We start from the raw sequence: 18,824 nt of genomic DNA, 5'->3' as shown, positions 1-18,824 counted from the left end.
CTTTTTATTGCATCAAACACGGGATTGAATTGCTATATATTCACACGATTGCACTCTAATATTTGTTCAAACAATTATTACTTAAATAGATATTGTTCCATAAAATGTTATATTGTTACTACAAATTTAATACCATGTTTTACATAATTAGACCCGGGATTAGACCTACAAGTTCTTTAAAACAAATTTAACACTATGCTTTTAATACAAAACAACTTAAAAATATATTATACTAGGTGTACTGTAATCCAATGTTTCAATAGAAAAGTTCAGAAAATAGACCACAAATTTTCTTCAAAACTCCATTTTTCTTTCATGCACCTGTTCGAAGTACAGAACAAACACCAGCACCGGCTGGCTTGTAAAATAATGGAAAGTGCGCCCTCGATTCAGGTCAATTATCTCTCGCGTTGTCGGTCAGGTGCACGAAAGCAACGTGTAAACAACTATGCCAACCTTTTCATTAGTGTTTTCACAACTTGAATTACAGTACTGAACTGCCACGTAGATAATACAAATGCGTCGAACTAAAGATAGCCAAAATTCATCAAATCGGACCTATAATTCTGATTCTGGTAGCGGAGACGCTACCCTCGATCAACAGCCAAGCGACGATAGCAATATGCAGTGGGTGAACAATTCACGGTCGCGTTATCGTGGCTCATCGGCTTCTCAAACTGGCGGTGTGCAATGGAATTTCTTATTTACACGACTTTTACGAATGAAATTATTAAAAACGCTTGTTATATTAGCGGTTCTTGCAATTGCTGTTTATGTTTGTATGGGACTTTTAAGTGGTGGCAGTAAAGAAAGCTCACCAGATCGTATACACGTGAAAGATGCGATTCGAAGACATCGAGAGAACCCGGAAGTCATCTTGAATGATATCATGATAGATCCAGTTTTGAAAAACAATGGACCACATAGAAATGGAGTGAAAATGAACCATAGGGTAGGTCTACCGGGTTTGAAAGAAGACGAGCAACAAGAATGGGCTCTAACAGGGAATCGGGAACAACAACAATTTGCACAACCTCAACAACAACAACACCCACAAATGCAGCAACATCACAATCCCATTCAGCAACCACATAGGCCTGTACAAGAAGCAGCACAACAACCTCCTCAGGTTCAAGTTCAACATGAGGTTCAACAACAGCCACAACCTGTAGATCAACTACATCCACCACAACAGCCCATAAAACAGCAACAGCCACCACAACAGCCCATACATCAACCACAACCACCACAACAACCCATGCAACAACAGCCAGTGCAGCAACAACCACATGTAATGCAACAACAACCAGTACAACAGGATGCACAAGACCCACTAGTACAACAACAACAACAGGTGAAGCCCCAAGAGCAACAACCCATACAACTACAACACCAACCATTACATCAACAACAGGTATTGCAACAACAACAACCTCAAGTACCAGTACAACACCAACACCAATCAATACAACAACAACATGTACTACAACAACAACAACCTCAAGTACCAGTACAACAACCAGTACAACAACACCAACCAAAACAACAACAGATATTGCAACAACAACAACCTCAAGTACCGGTACAACAACCAGTACAACAACAGCAACACCAACCAATACAGCAACAACAGATATTGCAACAACAACAACCTCAAGTACCAGTACAACAACAACACCAACCAATACAGCAACAACAGATATTGCAACAACAACAACCTCAAGTACCGGTTCAGCAACAGCAACAACCAGTACATGCACAAGTACAACAACAACAACCACCCAATAAAGAGCAAGTTAATAACCAACAACCACTTCAACAAGGTTTACAACAGCAACAGCAAGTACAACAACAATTACATGCACAACCAGCAGGGCAAGAATTACAACAACATCTACAGCAGCCCATCGCTGACAACCAACCCAAAATAGACCTATCTAATGGTATTCATTTTCACCAACAGGTAAATCAGCAGCAAAATCAGCAAGGTGTCTTCAATCAGCAGAAGCCACAGCAACCAATCAATCAGCAACAGCAGCAGCATGGTGGTCAGCATCAACCAGGTATTCAAAATCAAGGTTTTAATCAGCAGCAACACCAACAGCAGCCACAAAAGCAACAGCAGAATCGACCACAAACAGACTTGTTTCCGTACCATGTGCTTCAAACTCTAACAAACACACATAAAATGCCGCATTTGAAGCAGCGATTTGTTGATTGTATTATTTCCATACTTGACAAAGCCAGTATTGATTTGCACTTTTTCTTTGTCATTGATGAACCAAGTAGGGCTTTTATCACAGAGACATTGCAAGATATCACCAATAAAGGAATAGCAAAGTCAAAATTTCAGGTAAGAAGTTCAATTTTTCCCCAAAATCTCCCCAGGGGCCCAGCCCCTCTCCCCCCAAAAAACCCAGCCCACCCCAATTTCACATTTGAAGTCCTAGTGTCTTTTAAAAACTTTTAGCCAGGGATGCATTTTTTTTTAAATGACAACTTGAAGTTGACAGGGCAATTTAATAATTTTCAGGGTGTTTGTTTCTTACACTTGTCCTTGCATTCTTTTTCTTTTTATAATCTTTGTAATTAGGCCTAAAAAAATTAGGGTCGCTTTTATGCTTTTTTTTAGCTGTAATTATTTATTTTAATTTTATTTTTTTTTAAATTTCATTATTTTTTTTGAAAAAAAAAAGAAAAGAAAGAAAGTTAGGGTTGGGCCTAATTTTAGGGTACGTCGGTTACGTCAATCAAACAATTTTTAGGCCTTATTTCATTTAGTACTCAAACATAATTTTAAAAGAGAAATGCACACATGATTTTAATACAATAAAATTGCGCACTAAAAATATAAAAATCTAGTACCCCAGCAAACACCAAAATGTTTTAAGGTCATGTTTTTTATACTGGGTACCAATTGCGTGACATGTGCATTTTTCAAGCAAATCACATGCTTTTACAGGTTTGGTGCTATAACTCAATAGGTGTACATGAGAACCCTATAAAAGTATATATATTCTGAGAGCATATACTCAAGCGATATCAAAAATTATACAATGGGAGTCATTATACAGGGTGACTCATATAATATACAGGGTGTAACAAAAAAATAGGACAAAAATATTAATTCAGTTATGGGGTCACCCTGAACATACATTAATAATGTAAAGTTTTGACACATGTTTAATACATCTAACTCAATTGCCCACCCAGTCATATGGAACTTTTACCGGTCAAGTACTTTGATTGCGTAGATACAGGGTGGTGAAAAATGTGTCGATAATTTACATGAAAAATAATGGTCAAATTAACAATTCTTTGATTTTGAATATTACTAAGTAAAGATTGGCAGAAAATCATTTGGATGAAGCTTTATGCATATTCATATTCACAGCAACTGTATACTTTTCATATAAAAACATGAAATCTCACTTACAGGGTGGCCCAAACAACACGTGTTGTATTGTTACCGTATAGTTAGAATGCAGAATTTCAAACTTAAATTGTGTGAGCCACTTAATGGATCACTAGACATTGTACCTGTATTTTTGATTCACTAATCAAGCTAATTAGGTAATTTACATGTTTATATTCTTTTACCCCAGTGATACATAAACTTGTATATTTTTAAATGTATTATTACTTTTGCTAATACACCATTTTTACATTTCGTAGTATCTGTATGCTGCGGTGGTTTAATTAATTAATTTAATGATTCCATTAATTAATTTGATTTAATATATTATAAATACTTCCAAAATATTATTTACTCATTGAACAATGTTTAGTGTGCCACTTTAGGCTAATCATACCAATATATACTGTTCATTGTAAAATCAAACATCCAAACATCATCCTGCTCATCTCTCCTGCTCATCTCTCCTGCTCCGCCACCTCCTGCTCCGCCACCCCTGCCTAATTCCACTTAACAAGCTATACTAATTAGTCAAAGTGAATTGTTTTAGTTTTTTCCTCTGATTCTTTTAGCCTGCTAAATTGCTGAAAAAATAAGACCAAAACCAGGTCTCTGTGATGTAGGACTATACTGTAAAATCAATACCAAACATCATCCTGCTCGTCTCTCCTGCTCCGCCACCACCTGCTCCGCCACCACAACCACCCCTGCCTAACTCCACTTAACGAGCTTTACTAATTAGCAGGGACAGGCGATTTGCGCAGAAAAAAATAGCAAATTGCGCGGAATTGCGCGGAACTTTTTTTTTCAGTGCAAATCATGTATACCTAAATTGCGCGGAATTGCGCGGAAAGAAAGTTCCGCGCAAATCGCCTGTCCCTGCTAATTAGTCAAAGTGAATTGTTTTATTTTTTTCTTCTGATTCTTTTAGCCTGCTAAATTGCTTTAAAAATAAGACCAAAACCAGGTCCCTGTGATGTAGGACTAGAAAAATATCAACATCTTAAGTGCGAAATTTGTTCTTGCATGTCACAAAACCACCATATTTGGGGTCCCAACATAAAAAACATGACCTTAAACAGGTATAAACACGTTAATAAATTGTGTTTTGGTTTTGGTCAAAACAGCAATTGGAAACTTATGATTTACATTATAAAATGTATGTACCAAATGATTTTTGGGTCGGTCAAGGGCAAAATACAAACTTGTTTTTAGGCTTTATGTACACACTTGGGCCAGGTGTTATTGAGTGAAAAATTCAGATTATGCAGTAACGTGTCCGGGGGGCTTTGGGTGCTGAAGCCCCCTCACTTTGTTAAAAATCATGTAAAATCAGCTGTTTTCTGGTGATTTTAGCCATTAAGCTAGAGTCCGATGTTTACCGTTTTCTAAAATCCATTTTCCGTGTTGTAATCCGTGTTGTAAAATTTGTAAATCTGTGTCATGAATAAAGCGTAAAATGTAAAAACAATGATATTAATGTCACAAAGTGTTCAATATCGCGATCAATATGCTCTGATTGGAATATTCTGACCATAATAAGCAGACTATTACGATGTTTGGAGGGCTGTAGGGGGTTTATGCCTGGTAATATGTACCTTTATTTCGGTATTATTTAAACAGTATTTTCATCATAAAAATTGACATACACAACTCATGATTGTTTTTAACATTTATTTCTCCTACCTTTTAACAATTTTTGTCACATCATACAAAAATGTCATTTTCCGTGTTGTACCTCCGATTCCGTGATTTTCTTCCGTTTTCCGTAAAACGGAAAACTTCGGACTCTACATTAAGCCCCCCATAACTCTGAAAGCCCCTCTGAGCCCCCCGCAGGAAAAGATCCTGGACACGCCGGTGTTATGAGTCCAATCCAATTAATCCCAACAACCGTCTTTTTTCAATATTTTATTTATGTGTCATTTTTAATGCCCAGACCTCTTCTCATTTTAAGTTGGACATTACCATAGAGCTGTCTATATTGTAATCTGAACAATCTCATATAGAAAATTCAAGTTACTTCAAGTGGCATCTTATCACGCACAAACAAAAAAATAAGTGAAGAGGCATCGATATCAACTGACTGATTTTGTTAAATGTGAGGAAAAGGTTTAATCTTCAAAATCAAATCTTAATTCAAGCTGACATTGTCTTTTACCAGTCTTTCACAAGTTATAGTGAGCACTTTAAAAAAACACCAAGTGCTGTTATTGTACAGCTAGCATCAATTCTAAACACCATGATCAAGTGGGAAGCTTACAGCATTAGGCAGGGTAATGCAATATCCAAACATAGTTTGTTTTGATGTCACATTGTGCCACAAGGTAGATAAAATGCAGGCAAAACAAAAACACACTGTTGAATTCCATCCACCTCTCACTGGCATTCTAATAAGAAGATACTTAAGGGGGTACTACACCCCTCGATAAATTGTGTCTATTTTTGCATTTTTCTCAAAAACTAATAACACTTGGTAACAAAAATTATGTATATTATTGGGGCAAGGAATCCAATTACTACACTGGAATTTCAGTGACCCAAGACAAGTGGTTCGTTATTTATGATAAGAAATACAAATGTAAGGTACCGCTAGGATGTACCTCATTTCCGATCATATATACTGAACCGCTTGTCTTGAGTCACTGAAATTTCAGTGTAGTAATTGGATTCCTTGCCCCAATAATATACATAACTTTTGTTACCAGTGTGTTTTATTTTTGAGAAAAATGCAAAAATAGTCACAATTTACCACAGGTGTAATACCCCTTAAAGTGGTAATTGTTGCTTTATATTTTGCCAGCGCTGCAACAATTTGAAACATGTTTGCTTTTAAGTTTGTAATGGGCTATTCCAGAAATTTTACACACACCCCAAAGATGACAAAGTTAAATTAAAAAACAAAATATGGGCAAAGTTAAATTTAAAAAAAATGTGGGATTTCTTTTCCCATGAGTGATTGCGCAAAATTATAAATTATATGCGATTTGCTAAGCCACCCATAACATATTCATACACTCTTCGATAGCGAGAACCAATCAGAGCAAGCGTTAAAAAAATCCAAACCATGCATTGATTGTGTCTAATTGCACTCCGCGTACTACGCGCAGTGTTTCGTGCGCGTTCGCGTCGAGTAGGATTGATTAATTTTTCGGGCGGGTTGATGCATTTATATTTGATTCTATTTTCCAATATATTTAGTGATAATTTTGTTATAAAAAAAGTAAAAATCACTTGTTTTTTTCTTCTCGTGTATGAAATAGGTTTTTAATGAACTTGTATTACTTGTTGCTCGAGAAATTAGACAAAATAATGCACTTGCGCTGATGTGTCTAATGCACTCCCCTCTTCGTGGCTCGTGCATTAGATGCATCAACATCAGCGCGCGTGCATTATTTTGTCTAATTTCTCTCCCAACAAGTAATACACGTTCATTAACGTATAAACAGTGGGATTTCCCAGCCAAAACTTTAGAGTGTACATATATCGGAATGTAAAGAATTGGGAATTCCCATAGCTTTTTGGTAAATGCATATATCCCAATGCCCAAATTTTGGGCATTGGGATATATGCATTTACCAAAAAGCTATGGGAATTCCCAATTCTTTACATTCCGATGCGCATCTGGACAGGAAATGGTACATGTTCTTTTGACATAAATAATGGAAATTCCAAAATATTGAGAGTTAAAGGTGCACGGGAAATTCCAATGTCATCTTTTTTTGGGGAAGGGGGGTGGACAATTTCTGGAATAGCCCAATTTTACTAATATAAAGTTTTTTTTACAGGTCTACATATTTACAGTACTGTACGATTAAAACATTAAATACCACATATTTTGGGCAAGAGCAACAAAAAAAGCAAAAATTATATGAACATTACCACTTGAACCAATGCTGATATGTGTCATACTTCATTTAGTGAGTGAACAGAAACGAGATAGGAGAGAGAGAAAGGGGAAGAAGACATTTGAAGAAGGGTTATGAAAAGTGCAAATCATTTAAAACATACTAAAGTCAACTGAAGTGGTAAATTTTGTGATTTTTGTTTGATTTTCTTAAGGAGTGGAAAAGGTTTCACTGGGAATTTTATGCACATGACAAAAGGTCTGACAAAAAGGTCACCGTGGAAACTTTTGTTTGTTAGTCCAAGGTCCACTCACCCACCAAGTTTGAGCTCCTTAGGGGCAATTTGAAATTTCTACCTTTTTTGACCTATGACCTCTTAACCATAGGTCTGACGAAAAGGTCACCGTGGAAACTTTTATTTGTTTGAGTTCCATAGAAGCAATTTGAAATTAGACTTCAATTGGACTTGACCCGGTCGTTGACCTTTGACCTTAAAAATATAAAAGTCTTCCTCATATCAAGCTGCACCCATGCACCCACCAAGTTTGAGGAACGTGTGACCCCTAGTCTCCGAGAAAAGATGCGGACAGATTTATTTATTTATTACATCTTCTTTAGCCTGGAGATACCCAATCAGTAAAAACACTGTTTTCCATGGGTGCCCAGGGGTCAAACAAAATACATCAAAAGATACAGACAGATAGATAGACAGATTCCGGTGAATTATAGTACGATGTTAATAAATGAGACCATTCTAGCTGTACCTCTTTTCTTATCATAAATAACATACCGCTTGTGCTAAAATATACAACTTTTGTTACCAGTGTGTATTATTAAAAAATAGTCACAAATTTATCAAGGGGTGTAGTACCACCTTAAATTTCTTAAAACATTAAATACCACATATTTTGGGCAAGAGCAACACAAAAAAAAGCAAAAATTATAAATAATGAAAATTGTCACTTGAACCAAAGCTGATGTGTGTACATACTTCATTTAGTGAGTGAACAGAAACGAGATAGGAGAGAGAGAGAAAGGGGAAGAAGACATTTGAAGAAGGGTTATGAAAAGTGCAAATCATTTAAAATCTAAAGTCAACTGAAGTGGTAAATTTTGTGATTTTTGTCTGATTTTCTTACGGAGTGGAAAAGGTTTCACTGGGAATTTTATGCACATGACAGGTACCTACAATTTGTGTACAAGCTGCTGAGACTAAAATTTAGGCATTTTAGTCTCAAGGTACAAGTTCTACATTTTTTTCTGCCTTTATAAATTCAAGCTACATTTCCTTAGTGTTTCTCATCTCAAGTTGAGAGTAATGCCATGTTGGATTTTGCATCTAAATTGCGTCACCAGTGTACATACAAATTACGCCATGGTCAAATAAAAAAATATGTTTGTCTCATGTCCCCCGAGTGATTACAAATCCAATGCGGTACGGTATGCATTTAAAAAAATTATCAATCACAACAATCAGGTCGGTTACCTCCTTGAAAAGTCACCGGTTTTGCCCCAGATTATGTTTTGCCAATGTCTTCATTTTTTTAAAATAAAACAAAAATTGTGAAATTATAAATTTATTTTTGAACGTTTTTAATCCAATGAACGCGAGGGACATGAGACAAACCTATATTTTTGCCTAACTATGTGTGTGTTTACATGTACGCGATTTGAATAGATTTGCCAGTGCAAAATCCAACATGGTCGTTTGGTGTTACTTTCAAGCTACTTGAGATGAGACAGAGTAGTGTAGCAGTGCCTACAAATAGCACAGACATGGAAATCAACTAAGATGTATGGTCTGTGTATTTATTGTGTTTTCCTTGTTTACTGGGTGAATTTATAGTTCAACTCCAATAAATTGTAGCCAGACAATGTACACATGAAACCTTAGCAATTGATCCTTATTGATCAGTAGCAACAAGCTTCAAGCAATAAGTACATTGTACACTGACTGGGATACAACTTGAAAATGTCAAAAACTGTATTTGAGAGGGTTGGGGTACATCCATACCGGTAATAAAAAGTTTAAAGTAGTAGTCATCTGCTTGCCTGACCAATCATAATTTTATTTGGGGGATTGAAGGAGGTGTGGGCTTTTTCGCTTAAAAATGTTATCTTCAGTAGATAGCATTTTAGCACTTTAGTTTTAAAAAATAAATAAGTTTCTTTTAGGTAAAGATAAAGTATAGTTATCTCCTTACCTAACCAATCTTAATTTTATTATGGGGATTGAAGGGGGTGGGGGCATTCTTGCATAAAAATGTTATCTTCAGTAGATAGCATTTGAGCACTACTAAGTTAAAAATAAGTTTCTTTTAGGTAATAAAAATCCACCTGTTCTGTGGGCCCAACCAACCCAGATTTCGCATTATGAGTTTTTTTAAAAATATTTTATGTGGCCATTTAATTGGCAAAATTGGATTAAGTGCCATTTTATTGATTTTTATTGATTTCAAGTTCAATTTAAGTATTCTATCATGTCTGTGTACAAAATATAAATTCTTTTTGAACCGTCTGAGTATTAAAGGTGTTCAGATTCAGCTCTCATCACTTCAAAATGGTTTTCTAACATACTATATAGTTTAATCACACTTTCTCTAGCTAAGGAAATAACAAATAAATTTTACAAGAAAAGTATTTTCTCTAAAAAATTGAATGCAACTCACAGGATATAAATTACTATCTTCAGTAGATAGCATCAATAAAAATATGGTTTGATATAAAACAAATTCTAGGGGGCAATATTATAGAACACAACAATGCACTAAATATCTGGCAATTTTCAGAGGAACTATAATAGTTTTTTTCTTGAGCCATCCATCTGGGATTTATTCTAGCATTATATTGAAAGTATCAGAATGTAGCCCCAGGATTTCATCAGATATTGCATTATAGAGTTGCAAGCTGTACTAATAATATCCCTGTCATGAAAGCCTGGATCACTTAAATCATAGAAAATAACAGGACACGAGTAGCATAAATCCCTTGTGTGTTTTTATATTTATTCCGGGAGGCAAGGCAAATGCATAGGCTTTTCTTTTTTTGAGAGCAATTTTAGCACTTTTTGTTTAATCTGAAAAAAAAAGGATGCACAAAATACCACAGAAACTACTTGATGTTTTGATAAAGTACCGTAATATCTCACGCTATGGTAGTAAAATCTAGTTTGAGAAAAATGTTTGTGTCTCTTTCCTACCCTACAAGAAGCTATTTTCTCTAAAACATTGAATGCATTTGATAGGGTATAAATTACTATCTTCAGTAGATAGCATCAATTGATAAGAAATATGGTTTGATATAATTTAAACAAATTCCAGTGGGCAATATTATAGAACACAACAATGCACTAAATATCTGGCAATTTTCAGAGGAACTATCACAGTTGTTTCTTGAGAGCCATCCATCTGGGATTTATTCTAGCATTTTATTGAAAGTATCAGAATGTAGCCCCAGGATTTCATCAGGTATTGCATTGTACAGTTGCAAGCTGTACTAATAATAATATCCCTGTCATGAAAGCCTGGATCACTTAAATCATACAAAATAATAGGACACGAGTAGCATAAATCCCTTGTGTGTTTTTATATTCATTCCGGGAGGCTAGGCAAATAACAAAAAATCAGGGTTGTTTCTCATTCCTACATGTGGGCATTTTGATAGCAATTTTAATTTGAAAAATCTGAAAAAGATGCACAAAATACCCCCACAAATACTTTAAAAAATATTTCTATAGTGTTTGGATTTATGCATTATGATAAAAATAATTTTTTAACAGTAATTGAAAATAAATCTATGGTTCTCCTAAATAAATTGGCGTCATATAACCTACTCAGGACCAGATGTGACCATATTTTTCCACACATACATGTACCCTCGTTAGGGTTGCTAACTTTTATGCATTCTGCAGCATCATGTGTGAGTCTCACACATTTGGGTACTTTCTCATACAAGGTAGTAATATCTCATGCCATGGTAGTAAAATCTAGTTTGAGAAAAATATTTGTGTCTCTTTCCTACCCACACCATCACCTTGATTGCAGTTAAATATGCACGCACACCCCATACACCCCCCAACACACACCCACACATTACACAATGAATATTTGTTTGACTTCCAGATTGAAAGCCTAAGAAAAACTACTTGTACAAAATGTATGTACTTTATATGCAACTCTATATTTTAAATGAAATGTTCTCCACAAACTGTTGTTAAATCTGAATTGTATATACATGTTTATATTCAGAACACATATGATGTAGTATCAGCAGGTTTAGTAATCTCGACACATAAGTCAGTTTGAAGTTACCTGAGTGTATTTTGAGGTCACAGACATACAGAGTCAAGCATGTAATCAAGTCAAAACTGTTGTCAAAGTTAAACATGTTGTATCGTGTTAGTAATGTTATAGTCACATAGGCAGACAAAACTGACAGGTTAACATCAAATTAAATTAGAGGAACTCATCACTTATTAGGTAGGACAAGATTTAGAAAGGCCACAGCTTGTAATGTGCGAAAGGTGCCAAGGAGTTAGCATTTGAAGTGTCGTTTCCAAAGAATGGATTTATCAGTATGTCAGTCATTTGACACTTAAAGTTGCAGTCCAAGATAAACATATAGTGATACAACTCACTTCAAATCCAATTTATCATTTATGTGTGTAAAACAACCCAAAACATATCCAAACAACATCATATAGCATCATGAAAAAGAGTATTTCAAAACAAAAAGTGAGGCAAATGTCAGGGTTATATATTATACCTTAAATTTTCAAGACATGTTTCAGTTTCCATACATTCCATAGCATGTTTTAAAAGGGCTTATATTTCTTAATAATTCCAAAATGTCTTTTTCCCCTTTTTTCCATACTCATAAAAATTGGGAATTAAGTTACGCTTGTGGTTGATGTGTACTGCAGCGCTATCATTTTGCAGCATTTTTTCCCCTGGATTGTCCTACTTTTTAAATTAAAAAATGCATTTTGCTTTATTCAGAGAGATAAATTGCAAATAACACATTTGCACTGATAACACATTACTTTTTAGAAAATAAAACTTATTTCCAAATTTTGTAAGGGTTGGTTGGTGGTTGACTGACTGTAAAGTTAAAAAAAACATGGCATATATTCAGTGTATGGGCATGACAAGAGGCTCAAAACATCAATAATCTGGACAGGCCTTTTTGCCACTTTTAACATACAAAAGAAATATTTAGTATCATAGAATTAGTTAGGCAGTATCAAATATTAAGCTTCTTAGTTTCATAGAATTACTTTTAAAGGGAGCTTGCTGAGTATTTAAGAAATACTCAAGGGAGCAGTGTAGCTCTGCCAGCCTTTTTAAATGTGGAAATATTCCCTAGCTAAAATAGCTAGTATAGTAGTATTATATAATTAAGGTACTTTATACGTATTTGCAATTCAGAAAATCCACTGGTAAAATGTAAACCCTAGCTGTTTAAAATATGCAAACACGTCTTGCATGTAGACAAAATTGAAGGAGTTAATGCTACATGTAGTTGATGGGTTGTACAACAGATTCAATAACACCAAATTTAATGAAGAGGGGACCATTAAAAGCTTTTAGTGCATAATTACTATCATGAATATATACAGCTCTTTAGAGCACATACACAAATGGGTATACATTTACTGCTCTCATTTTATTCTGGTACCTAATGGCACAAAGTAGTAGTATATGATGTATTTTAAACTAAAATGGTACATGATGTGATAATTCAAAACTTAAAGATTGATGCTTGTATTGTGATCTTATTAAGGGGGAAATTGAAAATAGTATTATACAGCGCCTTTTTTCTATACATCAGCTTTTAACATATGGTTAATTGACAAAAAACTGAAATAGGAAATCAGGATGGCAAAGGAAACAAAAAGGAGAAAGGAGAAAAAAAAGGAAAAGAAGAAAAAATGGGAAAGGTAAAAGGAAAGAAGCACCCCAAAATTATAACACCTCCAACAAGACTGACTATTGGACATACATTGTACTTCATCAACCCTTTGACTTGTTCCCTTACCAGTCAGAATTAATAGGTAAATTTTCACGGGAAAATTTTCTGGACACGTGACACCCATGGGCGCAGACATATTAGCATTATGGAATGTGACCCTGAGCACAGCGGGTATTCTTCTAATGTATTTGAATAGGAAGAATTCCTCCTTTGATGCAAAATACATGTAAGTTACTTGTCGCAAGTTAATAATGTTATGGTAAGCTAGAGTTTCCATAGATAAATATTTTTTTCCGTAGATAGATATTTTTGAAATTACGTTTTGATGATATTGTGAAAAAATTAAGATAACATAATATTCAATAAATTTGCAATGCACAAATTTCTATCAAAATTGCGGTCAAACAAACTATTCCAATTCAAAATTACTACGACTTGAATAGCGAGGTCACCGCTGGGGGTCAGATATCAGGCTCGAGGTTACACTCACATTGATACGCATTGGTCACGTGTCCAGAAAATTTTCCCGTGAAAATTTACCCATTAATGTTGACTGCTTACACAATGCAAAGTGTTGCATCTCAATTTTATTTTTTGTAATAGTATTCCAGTTTAATATTGTTACTGACATTTTTATATTGTTTGTGTTTAGTTTAATTTCCTAGATATTGATGAGCTTGCCAAGGAAGTAGCTCCCCTGGTGGTGATGTTACAAGAGCATGTCAGCGGCGGACACCCATACTACAAAGACGCCATATTCTTTCTCTCTGTTGCAATCCACAAAGGTAAGATATTGACTTCAAAGAAATGAAATGATTACAAAAATTCTTTAGCACTGCTTAGCCAGGTTTCTTCTTGTTTGATTTTTAAACATTTTGAAAACAAATCTGAACTGAATCTAAATCAACCCCCCCCCCCAAAAAAAAAACACCCCACAAAATGTGTTCCTTTGTCCATTGTCTTCAGACCTGAAACTTTTCCTCTTTTTATCTGATTTCCTCTTTTTATTCCTTAAATTTACGTATTATTTGTTATTTTCAGCCCAATTTGAGCTTTTTAGCATAGTTTTGTACTATGTTCCTCTTTTCTAAAGCATTTTTCTCTTTTTTCACAAAAATGTTAGTTTCAGGTCTGTGACTTCATTCATGTACATGACATTGTAGGTCATTATGTACATAGTTCACTCATTTTGAAAAGCTCTTGGTCAGTGATGGTCAAGTTTTCACTCAGGACTAAATATAAAAGAGCTAACATATGTATCTAGACTACACTTTGGCCAATCTAGTTTGATGCCCCAGGTTATGATACCTCCATATAATGTTGGGCCCATCTATGTACATCGTACATCCATTTATGCAGTCAGTGTAAACATGATTGTGTGGTAGTATTGATAAATCAATGGGGTTTACTGACGGATGTGAATCTTATCCGTCCCCCAAGCCAAATCAATGTCTCACAGCCAGGTATCAGTTATCCGATTTCAAGTGGCAAGATTTCCGTATGCCTCAATACATGCACATAATGGCTTCATCCACTTTGTGATCGGAATTACATGTAGGAATCCAGAGGGAAATAAGGAATTGGACACCAGTGTTATAATGAAGAATATTATTAAGAATCCGCACTCTTTCGCAAAAATGTTTGAGATACTTAACCTGCTCTCTAAGGGCTCATATTCGGACATTCCCTTACACAGGAAGGTGTGCGCCATCCTGCAGCTTTCCTGTGCTAGCCTTCTTTTGTTAAAATCCTGTGTGATTTTAACACTGCAATTAGCCACTTAAATTAGGAGCGTGCTTTCCTGGGTTGTGCGATGAGCCATAGTCAGTTTGTTTTCTTCCCATTCGTCATGGACCACTTCAAAAGGCAGGGTGTATCACTGATGCATATAATCCATCTTTATAATCCGTTTTATGACCGAGCTTTCCTGAGGCGCGCGCTTAGCGAGGGGAATCCTGCCTTCTTTCTGTGTGAAAGCGTGGTAGGGTATTTCAATATGAGCCTAAATCAATGTTGGCCAACAATACAAGGTAGTATTTTTTTGCACCTGCATCAACATTGGGCATGGAGGGAGAGGGTGCCATGGCGGGAAAAAGTAAGGCATCCAGGAAGCTCCTTCCCGGCCGGGATATTTGGGCTTTTGGAGGGAAATTTTGCTTTTCAAATAATTTATGTATTGTGGGAAATGTGGCCTATCTTCCCAGGAAATTAACCTTTTTCCTGCTGTGGAGGGTGTAGTTGGGGACTTTCTCATAGGGTAGTACATTTGGGTTTTTTTTTGGGGGGGGGGGGCAAGACAATCTCATCCTACTTTACCCCTGAAATGACGATAAGATTCTTATTTCAGGAATTTTCAGAATTCAAAAAGTGAAAGTTGTTTTACTGTGCAAATTATGCATAAAGTATCGGGTAATGTTTGATTTGGGTAATAAAATACCCACAAAATAAGTTTTGAATAGTACAGTTCTTTCAGGTACACCCTGTAATCGGGCCTGTAATATGATACAGTGTTCATACAGTGCAGAGCCTCCTTGGAAATCGGTGCTTTGTCATTGAAGGGGCTACCCTGCCTAAAGAAAGTTTAAATAAGTAAATGAATAAATAAGTGGAAATCTGATCTAAATATGATATGCTGTAGGACAAACCAGAGCCGCCTTAGAAACATTCTACATTAATCTGCATACTGAATGTATTGTATATCATGTAGCTATAGCCAAAGGAGTGAGCTCCTACTGTTACATTGTCTTAAAAAAATTATACTGTATTCATTCATTTTGTTTTGACTAATTTCAGGAATTCTTCCAGATAATGTTCATCAAGTCTTGATGCTGGACACCGACCTCAAATTCATGACGGACATCAAGCAACTTTTTGAATTCTTCCCCAAATTCACTGGAGATAACATCATAGCACTTGCTCATGAGCAACAACCCGTATACCGTCATATGTTATCATTATATCGCTCCAAAAATCCAGGCACAAGAGTTGGAGGCCCACCCCCTGATGGCCTTACAGGGTTCAACAGCGGTGTGATGCTGTTAGATCTGAATAAAATGAGGAATAGCCATGCTTACGCTAGTTTCCTCGGTGACAATGTTATCAAGGTATTGACTCAAAAGTACTTCTTCAAAGGGCATCTTGGTGATCAGGATTTCTTCTCTTTGATAAGCTTAGAGAAACCAGACTTATTTTACATCCTGCCGTAATGCGTGGAATCGGCAGCTTTGTAGGTGGTGGCAAGACAAGGGATATGCGGATGTGTTCGATCAGTACTTCACATGCCAGGGACATATTGATGTTTATCATGGTAATTGCAATACACCCATACCAAAAACGTAATATTATATGAATTGTTTGTAACAGGCTGAACTATTCAACCCCCTCACTGTTTTCAAGTTTTATGATTTTATTCATATACACAAGGGCAGTTTTTACAATTTAGATTTTGTTAACGAGTTAAATGTTATACATTTAACAAGCCCATTAAGCAATTCAGAGAATTCTTAGAGACAGACCATAGAAATAATTTTTTGTCTTTCTGGGATCTACTGAGTATGTAGCTAATTTGAGTTATAGCAAATGTAAGGAATTTTCTGCGAGTTACTACTTCCCATTCCAGAAAAATACAGCACTCATTTTTTGAGATTAAAAAAATATTAACTTCTGCCAAATGAAGCACAGCTCAATCCTAATTATTTATTTAGCACTAGCTTGCAATAATTTAAGTTAAATTTCACTATTTGGCCAAATTTATGAATTAAGGGCCCAAAACAAGCATTTTTAGAGGTTTTTTTGCTCTATTTCATATATTAGTAAAATAGGGAACTTGTTCTTTTATCTCCAGTTAGTTCTAAATGAATGATTAGGTTTGAGCTATGTTTCTTTTGGCAGAACTTGATAATATTTTTTAATTACTGTTGTTTTTCTGGAATGGGGAATAGGGATAGTTTACATTTTCTGGGTAGTAAACAAAAGCAAAATGACAAATGCAGCAATTTTTTTGACAATTTGTTGCATTTTGCAAGTCATCCCAAATTACTGTTTGCCACTTCCCACGTTCTTGCGCTTTTCTATGCCCTGCTTAAAGGGTGAACATTTTTTTAAGTTTATGTGGTCCACGATGGGCTTTGCAAGTTTTCAACACAAACCAATTTTAAAGGTTATTTTTTTTAAACCACGTATACATGTAATTGGGTAATTATCCAGTTCACATCGGAACCCGTTCTTGCAGCACCAGTACACATTGGCATGCATTAGTAGTCAGTGTTTGTTTTCTTTTGTGACAAAACCTTAACTTTTTGTTCAGGAAACCTGTCCAGTACAGTAAGATCAGTGACCTGTGCAATACCTATGGTATATGAAAAGATATCTTACGCTTCCCATAATGCATTTGTCTCATTTCAATTTCGGTACTGATTTTCTATCTATTGCAACCTGGGTTGATCGTGACGAAATGTACCTTAAGAACAGACCACATCCAGGCTTACAAAATATTTTTATTTATATCAACCCATGTTTAGCCAGTCTATTCTCAAAATGAAACCAAATGATGAATCATGTTGCAAAGGATTCTGGGAAGGGTAATATATCTTCTCTGCATGATCTGTATGATTCCAGCGACAGACACATTATGTCTAAAATGTGTATTAACAATGATGCCTTAAAACGATACACACTGCCATGTTATTTGTCAAATCTGTTCAATCGGCTGAATTCCTACGCATTGTATATACTGAAATCTTGGTTTAGAGAAAAACAGTTAACTTAATTATTTTTTCTATCAGAATATAGCAAGATGTTATGTATTGAGAGTTACTGTTTAATTTACCAAAACAAAAATCTTTTTACATTGGCAGTACTGTACATATTGCAATTGACAATTTATGCCAAGATATAGGCTATCTGTATATATTTACACCACGTTTTGCTAAAAAAATACCAAAATGCATAGCACCTGCTATTTTGCTAAATGTTTCTTAGACAAACTATTTATTTGTTTGTTTGCCTTATTTATTCTCTGTTTTCAACAGTACTGTATATTATATGTGACCAGCTCCAACAAAACCCGAAGCAAGTCGCCAGGCATGCTTTTGAGTTACAGGCCTTTAAAGAAAAACAAATTTTGGAATTTCATGGTATTTGACCTTGGGACTGAGTGGACTTTCAAATCCTTGAAAGTACTTATTGAAAAGAGGTTTATTTAATCAATAATTGACAGTTGAACTATGATAATCCCCATTCAATCCTATGTAAAGCAGGAAACTAATTAGCCCATTACTCAGATTAGCAGTTTGGAAAAAAATATCAAGGTATCATTTACAAAATTTATATCCATATCTTGAAAAGTATTGATGCTATGTATATAATTTTGGTATCATTTTGAAGCTTATTGTCCGATACTTACATTTTTATTCAAATCATGAAATGTCAAAATGCGACTTGTTCCTGGTTTTGTCAGAACGGGTCACATATGTTAGTCATGACAGGGTCAGAAATTCACAACCAAGTGCGAGAATCCATGGATTCCCGTCATATGAATATAACTTTGCATGATAAATTGAAATATTTACGGATCCTTTTGGATTCTCCCA

The 18,824-nt window shown here is 35.3% G+C and overlaps 1 protein-coding gene across 1 annotated transcript; it reads left to right on the top strand.

The window, feature by feature from the left end:
- Positions 1–421: 421 nt before the first annotated feature.
- On the top strand, positions 422–17,396 carry LOC140157625 (uncharacterized). Its single transcript, XM_072180863.1, is given in 4 exon segments — positions 422–2,353; positions 13,886–14,018; positions 16,027–16,441; positions 16,443–17,396. Coding segments are annotated over 4 exon segments (2,514 nt in total). The 5' UTR covers positions 422–517; the 3' UTR covers positions 16,573–17,396.
- Positions 17,397–18,824: the final 1,428 nt, after the last annotated feature.

This window comes from Amphiura filiformis, chromosome 7 (assembly GCF_039555335.1).
Source record: "Amphiura filiformis chromosome 7, Afil_fr2py, whole genome shotgun sequence".
NCBI classification, from domain to species: Eukaryota; Metazoa; Echinodermata; class Ophiuroidea; order Amphilepidida; family Amphiuridae; genus Amphiura; species Amphiura filiformis.
Note: the sequence above shows the minus strand (reverse complement) of the source record. Positions and strands in the feature narration are given on the sequence as shown.